The sequence below is a fragment of the Geotrypetes seraphini genome, chromosome 13, assembly GCF_902459505.1.
Source record: "Geotrypetes seraphini chromosome 13, aGeoSer1.1, whole genome shotgun sequence".
In the NCBI taxonomy this organism is placed as follows: Eukaryota; Metazoa; Chordata; class Amphibia; order Gymnophiona; family Dermophiidae; genus Geotrypetes; species Geotrypetes seraphini.
In genome coordinates this window covers 82,491,298-82,512,009 of record NC_047096.1, presented here as the reverse complement: position 1 = coordinate 82,512,009, position 20,712 = coordinate 82,491,298, and the positions used below count along the sequence as shown (strand labels likewise).

The 20,712-nt window shown below is 43.9% G+C and overlaps 1 protein-coding gene across 3 annotated transcripts in view; it reads left to right on the top strand.

Moving 5' to 3' along the window:
- LOC117347043 (parathyroid hormone/parathyroid hormone-related peptide receptor-like) overlaps window positions 1-10,961 on the top strand; it is a 95,380-nt gene extending 84,419 nt beyond the window's left edge. For 2 of the 3 annotated variants that reach the window (XM_033917351.1, XM_033917350.1), the window contains exons 12-13: window positions 4,716-4,757; window positions 9,788-10,961. In XM_033917351.1, coding sequence (XP_033773242.1) covers window positions 4,716-4,757; window positions 9,788-10,060 — 315 coding nt within the window. In that variant the 3' untranslated portion in view covers window positions 10,061-10,961. The remainder of the gene's footprint in view (window positions 1-4,715; window positions 4,758-9,787) is intronic. The other variant, XM_033917352.1, reaches the window with a different exon arrangement.
- The last annotated feature ends 9,751 nt before the right edge of the window (window positions 10,962-20,712 follow it).

The following is a 20,712-nucleotide window of genomic DNA, read 5'->3' as shown; positions in this document are numbered from 1 at the left end:
CACGGAAGTGGAGCTCGGCACAATTTACAAGAACTTAAAATATAAGAAGAGAAAGGAAAAGGTTTACATGAGCTTATATATAGAATGGAAGAGTAAGGGGGAAAATAGAATTACATGTTAGAGAAGAGCCAAGTTTTCAGTTGCTTGCGGAATAGTTGGAGAGAGCCCAGGTTCCGCAACGGGATAGTAAGGTCGTTCCAGAGACCTGTGATTTTGAAGAGAAGAGATTTTCCCAGTTTACCTGCATAGAGAATACCGCGTAAAGAGGGGAAGGATAGTTATATCTTTGGGCGGGTCCGGTAGAGTCAGGACTCGAGGAGTTAAAGGATAGTGGGATTAGGGGAGGAAGGATGCCATGAATGATCTTAAAAGCCAGGCAGGAGCATTTGAAATGGATTCTGGAAATCACTGGGAGCCAGTGAAGATTGGACAGGAGTGGGGAGACATGGTCAGATTTGCGTTTTGCAAAGATCAACTTGGCTACAGTATTCTGGATAAGCTGGAGTCTTTGAAGACTTTTTTTGTTAGGCGAAAGCACGTTCTGTAGGAAGTCAGCCAGCGCAGATGACTCTCCTCCTGGCCAGCATCTCTCCTCCTTTCCTCACACCTACCGGATTCCTCCACCGAAGCGGGTCATGGCCAGATGGGTCTCCGCTCATGCATTAACATCAACACACTTCCGGGTGCCTTCCGGCCAGGGCACTGGATTTAGTGTGCCGCCAGCTGGAAAGTTTGTGAGACACTGATCTAGACCATTCCAAGCCGAATAGCCATATACAGGACACAAACTGTTCAAGTCTGCCCAGTACTGGCCTGAGTTCTTCCAATTATACCCTTCATTTTCTGATTAGAGATTCTGTTACTGTTTTCCAGGCATCCACCACCCTCTCCGTGAAAAAGAACTTCCTAATATTATTCCTAACTCTACCACCTCGCACCCTCAATTTATGTCCCATAGTTTTACCATTTTCCTTTCTCCAGAAAAGATTTGGTTATATATTAATACCTTTTAATTATTTAAACCTCTGTATCATATCTCCCCTGTCCTCTAGGTCTTCCAGTATCTCCTTGTATGTCTTTTGGCTCAAAACTCCTATCATCTTTGTCGCCTTTCGCTGGACTGCTTCGTCTTCTTATATCCTTCGCCAGATACGGTCTCCAAAACTGAACACAATACAGGGGCACCGACACCTCCTTTCTTCTATTGGTTATATCTGGTACAATCTAGCATCCTTCTGGCTACAGCCACTACCTTGTCACACTATTTCTGCACCTTCAGATCCTCCGACACTATCACACCAAGGTCTCTCTCCCCTTCAGTGCATATTAGCCTCTCACCTCCCCGCACATATGACTTCCTTAGATTTCTACTCCTCAAATGTATCACTGACTTCTTTGCATTGAATTTTAGTTGCCAGACCTTAGACCATTCTTCTAACTTTTGCAGATTCTTTCTCATGTTTTCCACTCCCTCCGGGGTATCAACTCTTTACAAATCTTGGTATCATCTGCAAAAAGGCAAACCTTCTCTTCTAACCCTTCGGCAATGTTAATCGCAAACATATTGAACAGAATCAGCCCCAGCGCCAATCCCTGAAGAACTCCACTATTCACCCTTCCTTCCTCCGAATGAATTCCATTAACCACCATCCTCTGACATCTGTCCATCAACCCTTTTCTAATCCAAATCACAACTTTGGGTCCTAAATTCAGCCTGTCAAGTTTATTCAGGAGCCTCTTATGAGGAACCATGTCAAAGGCTTTGCTGTAATCTAAGTAAATTACATCTAGCGCACATCCTCTATCCAATTCTCTGGTCACCCAGTCAAAGAATCAGATTTGTTTGGCACGATTTACCTTTAGTAAACTCATGTTGCCTCGGATCTTGTAACCCATTAGATTCTAGGAAATTCACTATCCTTTTCCTTCTCCAACGCTTCCATTATTTTTCCAATAACATGAAGTGAGGCTTACCAGCCTGTAGTTCTGCAACCACTTTTGTGAATAGGGACAGCATCCACTCTTCTCCCATAACCAAGGATTTATTGAACAAATCTTTAAGAGGACCTGACAGAATCTCTCTGAGTTCCCCCAGTATCCTGGGATGGATTTCGTCCGGTCCCATTGCTTTGTCCACCTTTTAATTTTTCAAGTTATTCATAAACACTTTCTTCCGTGAACGGTGTGGTATCCACTCCCTTCGCAAGTGTAACTTTGCCAGCCAATTGCAGTCCTTCTCCATGGTTTTCTTCTGTTAATACAGGAGTAGTAGTTTAGCACATTTGCTTTTTCCTCATTAATCTCCACATAGCGGTCCATAGCATTTTTCAGTTTTGCAATTTCATTTTTTGTTTTCCTCCTTTCACTAATATACCTGAAAAAAATGTTGTCTCCATCACCAGATGTATCTCCCTCTTGGCTTCTTTCAGTTTCATCTGGTAGTTCTCTCTGTACTCCTCTTGATTTTTTTTTTTTTTTATATTTCAGGAATGCCAACTCTTTTGCCTTTAATTTTCTCTGCCAATAATTTAGAGAAACATGTCGGTTTCCTTTTTCTCTTGTTTTGTTTATTTTCCTCACATAAAGATCAGTGGCCATTTCTTGTTCCTTTCAGCTTGGACCACTGTTTTTCCACTTCTCTAATTCTTCCCACCCTATCACATAACCCCCTACTACCAAAAACTCCACTGGTTGCCCCTGGAGGCAAGAGTATTGTTCAAATTTGCCTGCCTCTGTTTCAAATCCATTCTCGGTTTGGCCCCTCTATACCTGGTCTTCCACTTTAAACTAGACTGCTCCACCAGGCCTACACGCAGAATATGTATGTTTAGCCACCCTACATTAAAAACCTGCCGATACAAAAGATTCCTTGACAGAACGGTTGCCTTCCAAGCAAGTCTGCAGAACGACTGGCTAAACAGCAGCATCAAGCACTTCTCATCCTACCTCAACTTCAGAAAACTAGTTAAAACCAACCTGTTCAACCGATTTGTGACAAAAGATTCTAAAGTCTTCACTGCTTACCCCACGCTGTATGACCAATCCTTCTTATTGTAAACCGCCTCGACCCACTTCTTATTGTAAACCCTCCTTTCAATGTAACCTTACTCTGTACAAATATTCATGTACTCAAAGACTTCATTGTTTTTTTCGCTGAATGTCCAGCTCTTCTTTATTGTAAACTGCCTCAAACTACTTTGGCTTTGGCAGTATATAAACAATAAATTATTATTATTATTGTCAGGTCTAAAGTCCGTATGTTTGAAATCTAGGACTTTGAGATTTGTGTGACCACCCTCAACTTTAGCTGTTACATCAAACCAAACCATTTGATGATCGTTACTTCCCAGGTAGGCACCCAAACAAACTTGTTCAACCGATTTGTAACCTAAATGTTCCTATTGTCCTTTTGCTTTACTCCAACCAATTTTCACCACGATCTCTCAATCCCGCTCTGTTCTCTGCCTACATGTATTGATGACTGTACAGTGCGCCTATTCTCACTGATTGTTCGCCGACTGTTCCAGCCCTTCCTATCCCTGTATCTGCTCACATGTACTCTATAACTTTACTTTGTACCTATCTTTGCTGATTATCCAGCTCCTCTTATTGTAAACCGCCTCAAACTACTACGGCTTTGGCGGTATATAAGAATAAAATTATTATTATTATGATGATTATTATAAACACTCTCCCAATTTGTGAAGACCAGATCCAGTATCACTTTTTCCTTTGTGGGTTCTGTCTCCATTTGTCTGAGCCTAGGCGTCGGAACGGGGGAGGCAACTGGGGCCATGGCTTTCCCAAAAATTGCAACTGGTGGTCCACAGGTTCAGTGAGCAGGAGCAAGCTTTCCATGCTCCTGCTCGCTGCTATCCCGGTCAGCCATGGCTGGTTTCCTTTGCGCTGACACTCAGCGGCTTCTTTGACGAACAAGTATGAAAGCAATTGAAAAAAAATAAGTGGGAAGGCAAACTCAAGGGAACAAAGTTGAGATGTTTTCTTCATTCTGCGGGAAAACAAAAAACTGACGACCTTGTGAGCTGATGCCAGGTAGGAAGGTAGTCGCACATGTGCAGCGTGGGCAGTCGCAAACTTTCTAAAAATCTTAAAGTGGTAATACACTTTTACCACTGTCCATACCGGGCTCTGTGGATGACTTCACCCACATGTCAGAATATGTTGCTTGCTTGCTTAAGGATAAAGCTGAGGTGGAACCTTCCTCCCCTAGAGACCTTTACCAAAATTGTTGTTTGGGGAGCCACCAATTTGAATTTCTTTTACTGAGTGAAGATGAAGTTTGAAGCATGAAAAATGAAAATGGGACTTTTGTCAATGACTTTTAACAATAAAGCACATAGAAACATAGAAAGATGACGGCAGAATAGGGCTAGATGACGGCAGAAAAGGGCAGAAAAGGGCACTGTCTCATCACTGAATTTTGTTATGAAAATTGAAGGGATTTAGGGATTTCAAGTGACTTATAGAGGATAGAGTTGTGAATGTGAGAAATTAGTATCAATAGTACAAAGTCTGTGAAAACAAGCAGTAATAACTGTGATAGGAACCTATAGCTGTTTTGAACTTGCCTCTAATTTAAAAATAATAATTTTCTAAATTTTAAAGAAATTTTTTTGTTACGACGTCTTTTGGAATTATTGAATTGAATTTATATTCCTAAAGACTGATTATGAATTGTCTAACTTTCTCTGCAGGGATTCTTTGTGGCTTTTATCTACTGCTTTTGCAATGGGGAGGTAAGTAAAACCAGCCGGCGGAACAACGAAACCAGCTCCCGTCATCAGCCTGCCCGGAAGTATTCTTTCTGCAGCGTCTTGCCTATGTGGGAAGAGGAAGTGTTGCAGAAAGAATACTTCTGGGGTAGGCCAATGGCAGGAGGCTGGCTTCGTTGTGCCACCAGCTGCCTGAAGATTTTAAATTACAGCGGCGGGGAGGTAATAGGTGGTGGAGTTGGGAACTGGGGAGAAGTCGTACCACAGGATCCAGTAGAGAGGGGGGATGGGGGTTAGGGTTGGGAATGAGGGAAGTAAGTTCTTGTGCAATCCTACTTTATTCTGTCTACCCACCAGGACTTTGTAGGAAGCCTCAAACTTCAGAGACTTAAACCCCTCCCCTTCATACCTCATCAATGTGCCTGATCTCCAGTCTTCCTTCCTACAAACCAGGCTGTAGGAGCTTTTCTTTTCTGCTCGTGTTTGATTTTGCATAATTTAATTATTTTGTGTTCGTGGTTTACGCCCTCATGCTGTGGAGGTTCCCTGACTGCAGGAGATTGCAGACCTTTGGAAAAAGTCTGCTTCTAAAGAGTTCCTTACTTATCAGCCTGCACATCAGATTGGGGCTCAGGGACCGTTTCCATGGGAGCTTGCTCACCCCAGGTTCATCCGTTAGTGGGTAGAGTGCAAGCTGAGCATTTCTGTGGAGGCACGACTAGGATCACCAGCCATCTGTGTGGCTTGTCTGAGGGTAGCGGAGGTCTCCGGCCATGGAGATCAGGCCGGTGGGGCAGTCAGAAGAGTTGAAATCCAGATTTCCAGTTCTTTGAGGCAGAGGATCTTCCTGTGAGCTGTTTCAGTTCTGCAGTGTTTCCCATTCAGCATACATCACAGTGAGTAAAGGCTGACAGCCTTAATCAGCTATTTTGGTGATTCTTAAAAAGGGGGTATGGGATGGTTTCCCTGCATGCCCTACCCCTATCCACCTCTAAAATCTCCAAACGCCATTTTTTTTTTTTTTTAGGGTTCCTGTCATCTTCCCAGGCTATTTTTAGTCAAAATTGGCACCTACGGCAGCCATCTTGGATTTTTCCTGATTTAAATTTAAACTTATTTTTTTTATACTTCCAAGCTTCGTTTTTGCAAGAAAACTACATAGATGGCCTCCCCAGGGCAGGATGGGATGGATTCGAGCCTCATTTGTGGTGGATAGCTGTTGGATGCACAGGCGTGTTCCACATGTGCTGCAGCCCACGAGGGGTGTGAGGCTTGCCTGGATGCGGTGCCTTTGACCTCCAAGGAGGGTCTTCAAGCACCTTTTGCCCCGAATCCCATGAAAATGGCCTCAGGGGACCCTGGGGACTGCGCTGGTGACATTTCAGTGAAACACAAGCACGTCACTAACGATAAACCTCGTAAATCTTACAAGCAGTCCAAAACTGATATGCAGAGGTCAGCTTCCACTGCAGAGGATGGGTTTTCCCCAGAATGCTTTATCAGGCATATTTAGTTAAAAAGTCTCTGCCTGTTTCCCTTCCAACAGCCTCTGTGCCAGTCACAGGGACCCCTGCCCCAGTGGGCCAGGGTCTTTTCTCTTGCCTTCCTTCAGGGGTGCTGCAGTTGCACCAGACACTCTTTCCATACTTCTGCTTTCACCAGGAGGCACTATGGCATTCGCAGATGTGGTGAATTTGGAGGATCTCTAGGATCTGAACAAGTACAGAGTCCCTGATTTGGGGGAGAATCCCACTGTGCACCAATTTTTCAAGCATGCACACCTTGTTGATTTAATCTCTGAATCTCTACAGGAATCGAAGCTGCAGGATGAGCAACCTGTCACTGCATAATGTTCCCTCATGAGTGACCAGAGGCCACAATCTGCCTCCTTTCCTGATCATCCTGACCTTTGTTCGGATTCTTACAGATATCTGGGAGACTAAGGGTCCCTTGAACTGTGCTCATGCCATGGCAGATGTCTTTAACAAGCACTTTGCTTCCCCAAAGGTGGATCCCTCGGTGGCACAAGTCACCAAGTGCCCATCTCTCCCCAGTGATGGGGGAGTGGTCCTGAAGGACTTCAGGACCGGCGTATGGATTTTGTCCTTAAGCACCTATTTGATTCAGCCACTGATGGTGTTAAGGCAGCATTGGCCTCTTCTTTCATGGTTCGGGCATGCCATTCCAAGATGCACCATGATCCTGACACTGTGGTGCTTTGCGACTTGGATTTTCTCATCTCTGGAGTGGATTATATGGCTGATGCTTTGTACAACATCTTGAAAGTTTTCGTCAAGTTTGCTGCCTATTCCGTTTTTGCTCACAGAATGCTCTGGATCCGACAGTGGTCTGGCGATTCATCTTCTAAGGCGACCTTGAGCCAGTTGCCCTTTAAGGGACAGCTACTGTTCAGCCAGAGTCTGGATGACCTTATGGCCAGTGTGCAGGATTGCAGGCCCAAGTTGTTGTCTGTAAATAGAACCCATCCTTCCAGGGGTTCAGGGCATTCTAAATTTCATCCCTTCAGGCATTCTCATCCATACTTGGGCTCTTCCATGGGACAATGGTCCTCTTTGTCTGTCAGACTATGCTTCACCAGGTCTCAATGTCAGCAGTTCACAGTGAGTTGGCTGGCGGTTTCAGGAAAGAAACAGTTCTGAGGCTAGACTGGTGTCTCTTCCACTATGCACTGGGGGGGGGGGGGGGCAGTTGTCAACTTTTCTGGCAGAATGGCAGACCATTACCTCTGATTGCTGGGTCCTGGAGGTTCTCAGGGATGGCTACAAACTGGAGTTTTTATGTCCTCTGACTGAGTATTTTCTGGATTCCTAGGTGGGCCACCCCGAGAAGGTGATTTGGGTGCAGGCCACAGTCCTCAAACTTCTGGAGATTGCAGTCATAGAACCCGTTCCAGAGTGAGACTCAGGTTCTGGGAGATACTCGATATACTTCATTGTTCTAAAGAAAGAATCTGATGATTGGAGACTAATTCTGGACCTCACGGCAGTCAATGCGGTGCTGAAAGTGCTTCACTTCCGCATGGAGACGGTGCACTCAGTGATAGCATCAGTAGCACCGGGGTAGTTCCTAGCCTCCCTGGATCTGATGGTGGTGTATCTCCACATTCCCATATTTTCAGAACACCAGAGGTTTCTGCAGTTCCATGTCTTGGGGCAACATTTCCAGTTTGTGGTGCTGCGCTCTAGATTAGCGATGGCACCCCAGACCTTCACCAAAGTGATGGTGGTGGTGGCAGCACATCGTCACACCCCGGGTGTCCTGGTTCACCTATATCTGGATGTCTGGTTGATCAAAACTTCCTCGCAGTCCGAGAGGCATCAGGCTGTTCATCAGGTAGTACAGTTGCTGCAGTGCCTCAGCTGGGTGATCAACTTCAGGAAGAGTCACTTCAAGTCAACGCAGGTTTTGGAATACCTGGGAGTTTGGTTTTATACGGGACAGAACAAAGTGTTCTTGCCTGTGTTCCATCAGGAGAAGCTTCGATAGGTTGTCCAGGTCCTTTTGACCACTCTGGTTCTGACAGCATGGCAGTACCTTCAGGTACCATGGTGGAAACTATTGATGTGGTCCAGAGTCCATCTGTGTCTGCTAAAAGACGCTCTTCATTCATGCTGGAATCCCCTGCCCTGGACGACTGTGGCATGGAGCAGTCTTAGAAACATAGAAAGTGATGGCAGAAAAGGGCCAAGGCCCATCGAGTCTTGCATGGAGTTGCAACCTTTCTCGCTCTCCAGGGGCTTTACCCTCCGGATCTCAGATTGAGTGATTCTGTCTATGGATGCAAGTTTCAAAGGCTGGATAGCGGTGTGTATTACTGTCTCTGTTCAGGGCCGGTGAGTGCCTTCAGAGCACAAGTGGTTGATCAATCGCCTGGGACTTTGGGCAATTCAGCTGGCTCTTCTCCACAGAACAGAAATATTTGTTAAGCAATTCAACCTTTTCTTTATCAACTTCTACATATTTCTCCCCTTCACTTTTGAGTCTCTTGGATTTTCATCTATTTTTAAGTTTTATTTCTGCCTCAATACCCCTCAATTTGTTTAAAAATAATTTGGGATGTAATAATTTGTGCCAGAGACTGCTAGAAACCTCGCTAAATAAAGAGATAATCCCTTTTGATAATCCGCTGATAAACTGCATACATGCTAAACCGCCAGAAAACAGTTTAGCAATGGCGTTAAACTTTTGAGAATCTTGCCCTCAGTCTTTCCACTATGGCGTTATCCTCCCTGAGCACCCATTTTGCTCTTTGATCATCTAGCGGTCCCACAGATTTCCTCACAGGTTTTCTGCTTCTGATTTACCTAAAAAAATTGTTACTATGAGTTTTTGCATCTTTGTCAAGTTTCTCTTCATATTCTTGGCTTTCTTTATCTAACTTGCTAGTGCTTACATCTGTTCTTATTTTCTTCATTTGGATCTTTTTTCCATTCTTTAAAGGGTGGGTTTTTTGGCTCTAATAGCCTCTTGCACTTCACCTTTTAACCATGCTGGCTGTCGTTTTCTCTTTCTGTTTCAAAATTCATTAAAGATTAACAATGTATAGAAGATAATTTGTAAAAAAAAAAAAAAAAAAGGAAAGAACCAGGGATTTCTGGAATAGTTTGCTGATTGAAGTCGGAAAAGAAAGGCCATGCATGATGTGCCCCAGATGAGAAAGAGCAAGTGAGCTGCCCCCTTAAAAGGCAACCCAATAGGAATGAGTGGAGGGGGGGACTGTAGAAGGAGTCCTAGATGTGAAATAGCAAGCAGGCTACTCCTGTAGAATCAGTTTGACATGAGAAAGAGTAATATTAGCAGCCGTGTACAACAGACTTCTGATGAGACTCAGATACTATAAGGTAAAGAGAGTGACCATGATGGGCCACTAATAGGAAGGAGCAAGACTGAAAAGGTTTAATCAATTGGTAAAGATATTAGCAATTTTCTCCCTTTAGTTTTTCCAAGGCTTCACTTCCTTCACTTTATCTTCTACATTCTATCTTTTTTGCTCTCTTCTTTTGTCAATGAATTCCTTCTCCTTTTCCAATCAGGTCCAAGCAGAGCTGAAGAAGGCTTGGTTCAGAAGGAATTTAGCTCTGGATTTCAAGCAGAAAACTTGTGTCACCAGCACAGGAGGAAGTTTCTACTGTGGAGGGACGGCATCCCACACCACCAACAGCTTCAGCATGAGTGTTGTTTCTCGAGGAGGTTCAGCAGGAGGGCCACAGATCAGTGGGAAACATCGAATTCAGCCCGTACACACACTGGTCAGCATGCCTGTACACATTACCAACTCAGAAATTTCTGTGCCTTCCTCCAGCTAATAGAAGTGAGACTGAAAAGATTTTGTCACTGTCAAAGTTATTACCAGTCTACTAGGAATTAAAATATATGTATCGGTGGTTTATGCAAAGAAGAAACAACTATTTGGGTAGTGAGCAGAGGGCTATTGATTTCCAGTCTACTGGGCCACGGAGGTCTATAGAGACACATAGGAGGCTGGTGTTTTGGAATAAGGACAAATGGAACTGTATACAAGGGTCACTTTCAGGGCTGGTTTTAAACATGCTGGAGCCCAGGGCAGAAATTAAGGAGGGGTCCCCTCTTCCAATTTCCTCAGCCACCATTACTACCACATATAAAATGAAATTAGCTTCTTACCTTGCTAATATGTTTTCTAGTAGATGGGTGTGTCATTCTGGACAGTAGGGTATTCTCCCCATACTCGCAAGCTGTGCAGAAGGAATCTCACTACAGGTTTTCAATTCCTCCTCCTTCTAACGAGGTCCACCATCTCATCTTTTCTCTTCCTAACTTTCCTCCTTTCAAGCATCTCTTTCCCCCTTCCTCCACACCTCCGCTCATCCAGCTTCCCTCCCTTTCTCTCTCCCTCCACACTATTGCCCACATCTAAAGTATCTCTCTCTCTTTCCTCTGTTTCTGGTCCCATAAGTTCTTCTCCTTCACCTGGTACTTCTTTGAACCCCCTAAAAAACCAGCTGGTCCAGGGGGCTTCATGGCCCAGCATGTTCTCCCCCTTCTATCTGCGCTGGTCCGATATTGCCCTTACCTTCTGTCTTACAGACAAATCCATCTTTGTTGCAGGGGACTGTCAGCCATGACAGCGATTCTCAAACGCTGCCTGCGGCCCCTCTTTGTGCTTCCCTTCTGCATCATTGAGGATGGGCCATGGCAGAAGGAAAGCACAGAGAAGGGTTTCAGGTAACGGTTAAGACTCACTGCCACGGCCGGCGGTCCTCTGCATCCTGTTTCTGTAAGACCAAGGGTGACATTGGACCAGTGCAGTTAGAAAGGGGAAAATATGCTGGCCCATTGGGGACCCTCTAGAGCCTTGAGGTACAAGGCAGTTGCCCTATTTGCCCACCTCTTATGCCGGCCCTGGTTATTTAAATACTCAGCAATACTTTAAGAAATAGATTCTATATGAAATACTGTACAGCTCTTCTCAAGCAACCTTGTGGTTCCCTACTTGAAGAATTTCCTGCAGAATCTTAACATTTTCATATTAAGAGCAACACAACAAAATGACTAGAAATAAGAAAATCAAAAGTTTTTTACTTAAAAAAGCAACTGTTAGTGTAGGTTGCCATACTGAACAACAGATCAAATGTTACCACCTTAAGAAGTGGAAAAAACATTGGGCTCCTTTTACTAAGGTGCGCTAGCGTTTTTAGCGCATGTAGGAAATTATCGCACGCTACGCTTCTAGGACTAACGCCAGCTCAATGCTGGAATTAAGGTCTAGCGTGCGCTATTCTGCACGTTAAAGCCCTAGCACACCTTAGTAAAAGGAGCCCATTGTGTCACTGCTGATTCCATGTTCATTCTGCTTATCCAACATACATATTCAATCTTTCAACCTTTTAACAATGGATGAACCTGGACAGAAGACGTTTAAATAACTCCTTTGCTATTTTTGGGAAGAGCTCATTTTGAAACGTTGGCGCCTATTTTTTAAGTAACCCTCCTTCATAGTTTATTCAAATTTGATAAAATGCTTCTCCTGTAATACAAAGCATTGTACATTAAAATTGAAATATGAATAGGGATAACATTAAAGAATCTAAATGAGCTTCGATATTACTGCTCTGGAAAAGCAGAGAGAAAGCTCTTCTTCTGTCATCTTTTTGTTTGTTTTAAGGAAAGTTTGGCAGCTAACAGTCCTGTAGTAGTTTTAATGTATGTTTTATTGGAATCCGCTTAGGCATTACATGGAATAAATTTTTTTTTAAATAAATAAAGTCTAAATGGTCAGAATAATGCCCATATTTCTGCTTTGAAAAAAAATCTCTGCACAAAAAGCAAAAAGATGATTTGGTGTCTTTCTTTGAAGTATGAGAAAGAACAACTTGTGGGGAGACTTACCCAGCAAGAATTCCTGGGGTGAAACTTAGCCATGTCACATCCGCTAAAAGAGCCTAACCTTTCTCATTATGATTTCTGTTAACCTGGACTTAAAAGAGATATTGCAATTAATGTGTGTGTATTTGGGTGATTTGGTCTGTTTTAAGTGAGAGAGCCTAGTCTACACTGCTGTTATAGGGTTCCAGCAGTGATGCCTAGATATACTGCTAAAATGATATACAGTACTCCCCTGAAATTCACGGGGGTTGCGTTCCAGGAGCACCCACAAATTTATAAAAACCACAATAATTGGATATGGTTTAGGAGCGGGGTCAGAGGCGGGAAAGGGCTGCAGGGGCGACTGTTGCAAGTGCCGATGCGGGTGGTGGTCCTTGTGGCTTTGACCCAGGCCAGAATCGCTGGTCCAGCAAAGCGGATTGAGGGGCTGGAGGATGCACACGGCGGTGTCCTGAGTCAGAGAAGAAGCGGACGGAGAATATTTTTGTGGAGGGAAAAAAAACGTGAACAACAGGGGCCACGAATACTGAACCGCGAGTTCATGGCGGAGTACTGTACTTTTAATTAACTATGACATCACTAGTTGCCAGAGAAAAGTTATCTTCTATGGTGACCAGTATTGTAATGAGGGGGAGGGAACTTTCCCAAGTTTAAAACCCCATACTTAATTCAAATCTCTGTCTTTGAGATCTAGTTGGGCACTTGGGACATGGGTCGGCCACTGTTGGAAACAGGATGCTGGGCTATCCCAATATGGCAATTCTTATGTTCTTGGCTCCTTGCCTCCCTGCCTGGATGATCTGCATGTGAGGGAAGAGCCCAAGTCATAGAGCAAAGCTTCCCAAATTCTGGGTCAGGATCCCAAATGGGGTTTACAAAATCTAGCTTTAAGGTCAAGACCTAGGTGGGCTCTCCAGAGAGGTTATAACAACATTGGAAAGCACTGAGATATAGACCCCTGACTAGAGAATGATACGGGGACAAATTTTTCCCCGTCCCGTGGGAACTCATTTTCCCATCCCAACGAGTTCTTTTCCTGTCCCTGCCAGCTCTGTCCTCATCTGCACAAGCCTCAAACACTTTAAAATCATAAATTTTTGAGGCTTGTGCGGTTAAGGCAGAGCTTACAGGAATGAGGCAGAGGCAGGACAGCAACAAAACTCGCGGAAATGGAATGGGGAAAGATTTGGCCTCGTGTCATTCTCCACCCCTGACTCTACTAGTCACGACATAATATAACATTTTATTTGTATACCACAGTATACCATGAGGTTCAATGCGGTTAACAAAAATTATCTAAAGACTCCAGCTAATCCAGAATACTGCAGCCAAGTTGATCTTTGCAAAACGCAAGTCTGACCATGTCTCCCCACTCCTAGCCAAACTTCACTGGCTCCCAGTGATTTCCAGAATCCATTTCAAATGCTCCTGCCTGGCTTTTAAGATCATTCACGGCATCCTTCCTCCCTTAATCCCACTATCTTATAACTCCTCGAATCCTGACTCTACCACACCCGCCCAAAGGTATAAACTATCCTCCCCTCTCTACACGGTATTAGCTATGCAGGCAAACTGGGAAAATCCCTTCTCTTCAGAATCACAGGTCTTTGGAATGACCTTACTACCCCGCTGCAGAACCTGGGCTCCCTCCAATTATTCCGCAAGCAACTGAAAACCTGGCTTTTCACTAAAATGTAATTCTATCCCCCCTTACTCTTCTCTTCTATATAGAAGTTGATGTAAACCTTTTTTTTTTTCCTTCTCTTCCTATATTTTAAGGTCTTGTAAACAGTGCCGAGCTCCACATTCGTGGAGATGATGCGGTATATAAACTTAAGGTTTAGTTTAGTTTAGTTTAAAGAACATACATTGCTGGTTGGGGTACAAATGCAGTTAGCACAATACAAGTACAATCAGTATAATATAAAGAGTACTTACAGTTGTTTGGGGAGTGAATGAGTGAGAGTGAGTCATGCAGAGAGCACCAAGTCAGTGCTCTGCTAGGAATTTATTGAAGAGGAGGGACCTTAGACATCTGAGCCAATCAGAGCCTTAGGCACCTCCCCGTGCATCACATAATGCACCAGGGAGGGGAAGGCCCACTATTTTGGACCTCGGAAGTTGCGTCAGAGGAGAAGCTTCCACCCACAGACACACACGACTGCAGGCAGACTAGGCCAGCTTGAGTAAGTTACTTTGAAAACTAACGCACCATGAAGGTAAGGGGGAGGGAGGGAGATAGATTCGGCCAGTTGGTAGGAAGCAGGGGGCTGCACATGATTGGTGATCACGCACGTTCCCTCCCTTAACTGCGCATACAAGGCCATTCACCACTTCACAGGGCGGTGGATGGCCTTGTCTCTGTGCCCGCAGTGAGCACTTCCCCCCCACACACACACCGTTTCAGCGGGTTACCCGCGGCTACCCACGGCACCATGTCATTCTCTAGTCCTAACTTCAACCGGTCAAGTTTGTTCAAGAGCCTCCTATGAGTAACCGTGTCAAAGGCTTTGCTGAAATCTAAGTAAATTATATCTCGTGCACAACCTTGATCTATTTCTCTGGTCATCCAGTCAAAGAATTCAATCAGATTCGTCTGGCATGATTTAACTCCAGTACATATTGTCTTGGATCTTGTAACTCATTTGATTCCAGGAATTTCACTATCCTCTCCTTCGGCAAAGCTTCCGTTATTTTTCTAATAACCAAAGTGAGGCTTACCGGCTTGTTGTTTCCTGCTTTATCTCTGCAACCACTTTTGTGAAGAGGAACCACATCTACTCTTCTCCACTCCCACAGAACCACTCCCATCATCAGCCACTTGGACTCCCAGTCTACCAATTTTCTAAGGTCTGTCTGCAACTTTTCACAATCTGCATATGTTTCAACAACTTTGAACAGTTTAGTGTCATCTGAAAATTTAATCACTCAATTTCCAGATCATTTATAAATAAGTTAAATAGCACCGGTCCTAGTACAGACCCTTACGGCACTCCATTGTTTACTCTCCTCCATTGAGAAAAATGACCATTTAACCCTACCCTCTGTTTTCTATCTGATAACCAATTCCTAATCCACAACTGAACTTTGCCACCTATCCCATGACACTTTAATTTTCTCAGGAGCCTCTCATGAGGAACTTTATCAAAAGCTTTCTGAAAATCTAGATCCACTATATCAACTGGCTCACTATTATCCACATTTATTCATACCTTCAAAGAAGTCAAGCAATTTGGTGAAGCAAGATCTCCCTCAGCTGAACCCATGCTAATTCCGTCTCATTAAATCATGTTTCCAAGTTTTTCCAAGTTTATTTACATTTCAATATACCGACCATCAGCGTGTATCTGGCCAGTTTACAAAGCTAAAAGCATAAAAGTAAATGTAAAAATGGGGTAAAAAAGAAAAGGTAAAACAAAGACGGTGACATATCTGGACTTGAGGGAGTGGGGGAAAGGAAAGTTTATAATTACATCATAAAAATAAAAGTAAATGGAGGTATGAGGGGAGGGGGAAAACATCAGGGAATGAGTGTTGCTTCATAGAAGTGGTTCTTTTGTGGAGTGTGTCACAGTTGAAGAGTTATTGTTTGTCTACATGTTCCACAATTTTATTTTTTTATAATTGTTTCTACTATTTTGCCCGGCACTGAAGTGACATAGCATTGGCCACCCTCCAATCTTCAGTTACTACAGGCGATTTTAGTGACAGGATACAGATCACTACCGTGTTTCCACAAAAATAAGTCCTACCCCAAAAATAAGCCCTAGCCCTGGGATTCGCCAGCAGCAACTCTTCAACCCGCTCTCTCCCCTCCACCTGCCGCCACTGCTCTCACCGCCTGGAACCAGCAGGAGCGTTTGCATTTCTCACAAAAGCGGGAGTGCTGTTTGCCCCGCGAAATGCTGGCCGCATTGGAGGATGGATTAAGAATAGTAAAAGATGCAACTGCTTAAGCTCTACAGATAAGGAGCACAAATCAAAAGCAGTTTAAAGATTTTCAGATACCTAAATGTAAACTAAAGCACTTTAAAGCACCAGAGCACTTTTTCCACATACGTACCAGTTCTTTCATTAATTTACCTACTGGTTCTGTTTTGAGATGAGCTGCTAGGTTAAAATTTGTGTGTAGAAAAAAAGTTACTTAGATCTTTTAAGGAAAAAAGTAAAGAAATCTGAAAAAAAAAAAACCTTTATTTAAATATAAGTTAATAAAGATGATAAAATAAAGACATAAATTTAGTGAGTGGTAGGGTGGGTTCTAGCCAGTGATGGTTAAAAAAGGAACAGCTAGAAAAAAATCACCTTCACAAGAGAATCCGAAGTGATTGCATGGCTCCACGATCTGAGGCTTGTAATCCTTGTAAAAGGAATACCTTTAGTTTCATTTCTTTTACCAGTGGTTGATTTGTGATAAACTGAAGAATTGGGTAACCACTAGTTTCTCTTGTGCGTTGTTGGATAACATGGCAAGGGACCCCCATTAGGGCCCTCAATATCCTCTGCCACCTTCCACAGGGTATTATTCATGCTGCCATGGACCCTATGACTTCCTCCGCATCTCTATGTCACAGTGGTTTCATTGCAGATCAATGTTCCAGGTAGTCACCTGACCAGAGTGCCAAGCCTCATCAGCTCCTCCTCCCATACTGAACATCATAGTTGGAGGGAGAGTGGATCCCTATGAGATGGGACCTGAATGTACACTGCCATCTATTGGGAGGAGCTGAATGGACTGTGATCAGGGAATTTATGTATTGGAACATGTCAATAAAAAAATATTTCCATTGGAACTGGCTGAATCAATGCTTTAATCACAGGGGCTGTTCTTGAGGCATTGACCTCATTTGCACTTTCACATACTTTATAGCCTCAAGTCTGTGTTACCTTAGGTGCTAACCTAAATCTTGACAACTGAAGGATATTTGATTGTTGTTGTCTACAGTTCATCTATTTCTCCTGGTGGAATTCTATGGAAAAGTTTTGAAAATTCTATGCATAAAATTTCAAAATTCTGCAAAGCTTGTGTAAAATTTTCCTATCCTATTGCTACCTGCCTTTTCCTCTCTCAGGTTCCAGTCTCATCACCCCAACTGCAGTTCTATCTCCTTCTAAATTCTACCCATCTCACTTGCACCCTGAATCCCTTTCCTACTCTCCATGATCTGGCATCTCTTTCTCTCTTACAATCATCTATTCCTTCTCATCCCCTTTCCCCTCTACTTACTGCCCCCTCCTTTCCTTGCAGGTTTAGCATCCATGTCCCCTCATTTTCCTTTTCCCCTACAGACCTAGCATCAATGTTCTCTCCTTCCCCAAAAAAATCTTGTGGTCTAGCATCCACGTCCCTTCCTCCTCACAGGTCTGGCCTCGCTCCAATTGACTGACCTCCCCACTCTGTGAGATCCGACATACCTGAGGGCCTCCCAGAGCAACAGTAGCTGCGGCAGCAGCCAGCTGGCAGAGGTGGCGCTATGAACAGAATACTCTCAGCCGGCCCTGTCAGGGCCTTTTCTCTGCCATATCATTTATCTAGATGAAGTGATATGGCAGATGGTAAGTCCCGGTGGGGCCAGCTGTGAGCTGCAGAAATGGTTAAAGGAAAGTTTTGTGCACAGTGGTCCTCAGAAGCCATGTTGTCAGAGGCTAGCTACAGTGTAGGCTGTTGCAGTTTCCACAAAGCAACACCAAGAAGTAAAAATATCTCTTCCAACACAGGAAAATAACAGCTAAAAAAACTGTCAGGCCAGGTAAAAACAAACAGCCCACCAATCACAGAAAGGCTGTTTGATGAAACCAAATGTTGAAGGAAACAGTAATTTGCATTGAACATTTAGCCATCCTCACAAATCCTTTCTGCCACTGGCAGACTGTCGTCTCTGCTGTATGCTATTGCAGTTTGACCATACTGCACAATTGGGTGTGTATGTGTGGCTGCACATCTACTGAGTTTGGTTAACACCCTGCATAACTTTGAACCATAGCAACAACTTCACTAACAGTTGCAGTGCAAATTGCAATAGTTGCAGACCATGTTGTAGGCTAGATTACATGAGATCAAACTCTAGAGCCCCCAACACACTTGTATATCCCTCCCCCCAATATTTTGCATCTACAGAACTGCTAACCCTCCTGCAAAGGCTGGTGCAGAGTAAAGCCAATACATTTCCCCACTCAACTCACCATACACTACACCAGTATCTCTCAAACTTTCTCGAGACGGGGCACACCAAAGGTAGTTGTCATGGCTCGAGGCACCCAGAAGTGCGCAGATGTCATATGTGACATCATCTCATCGACATCCATGCATGCGCAGAGGTCCTGAAATGTCAGTAGGGCATGCCAGCACGGAAGCTCTGCCCCAGATCCCGCCCCCTTTACTAATTGTAATGCAATTTTTTTTCATTCATTTTTCATATACACACAATATACACAGCAGATATAAATTCTCAAAACTGATACATTTCAATTGAAAATAAAATCATTTTCCCTACCTTTGTTGTCTGATGACTATTTTTCTGTGCTTTTAACTATGTTTACAGTCTATTCTTATCCATTGTTTTTCTCTCCATCTTCACCTTCTGCCTTGCATCCATCTTTTTCTTCAGAAAAAACAGGGAACTAAGATTCTGTACTGACCTCTATAAATGAAATGCCCCCAGTGAGTGATCAACAAGATGTTTTGGTCCGTTCAGATATGTGAAACTCCAAGAGAGAAGGAAAACCTTTACTCTCGGGGTGAGTTTACCGTCCAGTCATTGCGAACTTTAAATGTTGAATCACTCTCTGAGACACTGTGTATACTTTAAATTTTCTTCTTGGTTAAATTTTCTTTTCTTTGTGATAATGATTATATTGCTTTATAAATGGTTCATATTAATTTGCATGCCGGTTATAGGAAAATACATACATTTCATAAAGATACGACTACACTACCACAGAGATAAACTAAACCGGAGACTAGTTAAGCCTCTTATATCAATTGAAACTTTAGTTCGGGTCTCCTGAAGCAGATTCCAAAATGGGGCCACGTTGGGACCCCTAGAGGATTTAAAAGATAAATGGAGTTTTTCCTATAACCGGTGATATCTTTGCCTGCATGCAAATTAATATGAACCATTTATAAAGCAATATAATCATTATCACAAAGAAAAGAAAGTTTAACTAAGAAGAAAATTTAAAGTATACACAGTGTCTCAGAGAGTAATTCAACATTTAAAGTTCGCAATGACTGGACGGTAAACCCACCCCGAGAGTAAAGGTTTTCCTTCTCTCTTGGAGTTTCACATCTCTGAGTGGACCAAAACATCTTGTTGATCACTCACTGGGGGCATTTCATTTATAGAGGTCAGTTTTATGATTTTACACTTGCATCCATCTTTGGTATTAACTTAAACATTCAATTTTTCCAATTTTCTGCTTTATTCTCAAAATCTACTTTTCCATGTCTTCCCTTCCCTCCCTATTTCCATGGTCTGACATCTCTCTCCTTCTCCCCTTCCCAGTCTGGCATCTGTCTCCTCTCCTTCCCATAATCTGGCTCTCTCTCTACTACTACTATTATTTCTATTACGCTACCAGACTCCCCTCCTTCCCTTCTATTCCCTGGTCTGGTATCTCTCCCTTCCTTTAGTCATCTTTCCTTCCTCCCCCCCCAGTGTAACATTTTTCTCTCCCTTCCTCCTTTCTTCCCCCTGCAGTCCATCTCCCTTCTCTTCCTCCTTTCTGGCCCCGCTCCAAGTCCAACATTTCTCCCTCTTTTCCACCAGCCCATTTCTTTCTCTCTCCCTCCTGCATGCTTCTTCTCCTCCAGTCCTCCTTCCCTCCTCTAACCAACATCTCTCTCTCTCCATCCCTGAGTCCAACTTTTCACTCTCCTCCTTCCCCACAAGTGTGACATTTCTCCTTCCCTCCTTTCTGTCCTCCCCATCCATCTCATCCGCTTCATGAGTCCAACCATATCTGCCTCCTGCACACTTTTTCTCTCTCCTTGCCTCTTCCATCGAGTGCTATCCTTCCTTCCCACTCCCCAACCCATGTTCTTTCCCCATACATTTTTCCCTCTCCTCAACCCCATGTCCATGTCTCCCTCTCTCATCACTCTCACTCCTCCTGTAACAATTTTCCTTCTTTCCTTCCCTCCCCCAACCCCACTCACAGCTAATATGCTCTCTCCTCATCCACCATCTCACCCTCCCCTCCAGTATGTAAACATCTTTCCTTTCCCTCCCCTTCTACCAGGTCTAGCCACACCTCTCCCTTCCAGCCATCTCGATGATGCAGGCTGGCCTAGCAAAGGGCCTGAGGCTCCTGGATGAAACCGTGTCCAAATTAATCCTAGCAGGAGCTGTGTGACCACGGAGCTGCCGTTGCTGGTTGGTGGGGGTGCAGAGAGAAACACGACGGCAGCAGGAAGATGCTTCTGGGGGGAGGGGGGTGTCACGCACAGTGAGAAACGTGATGGCAGTAGGAAGATGCAGCACCAGCATTACAGGAGGTGCCTTGCAGCGAGAGGCAAGTCAGTTGGCCGGTGCTTCTCTTCCTCCTCTGTGAGCCACGGCACACTTGGTATCTCAGGAGGCACACAGTTTGC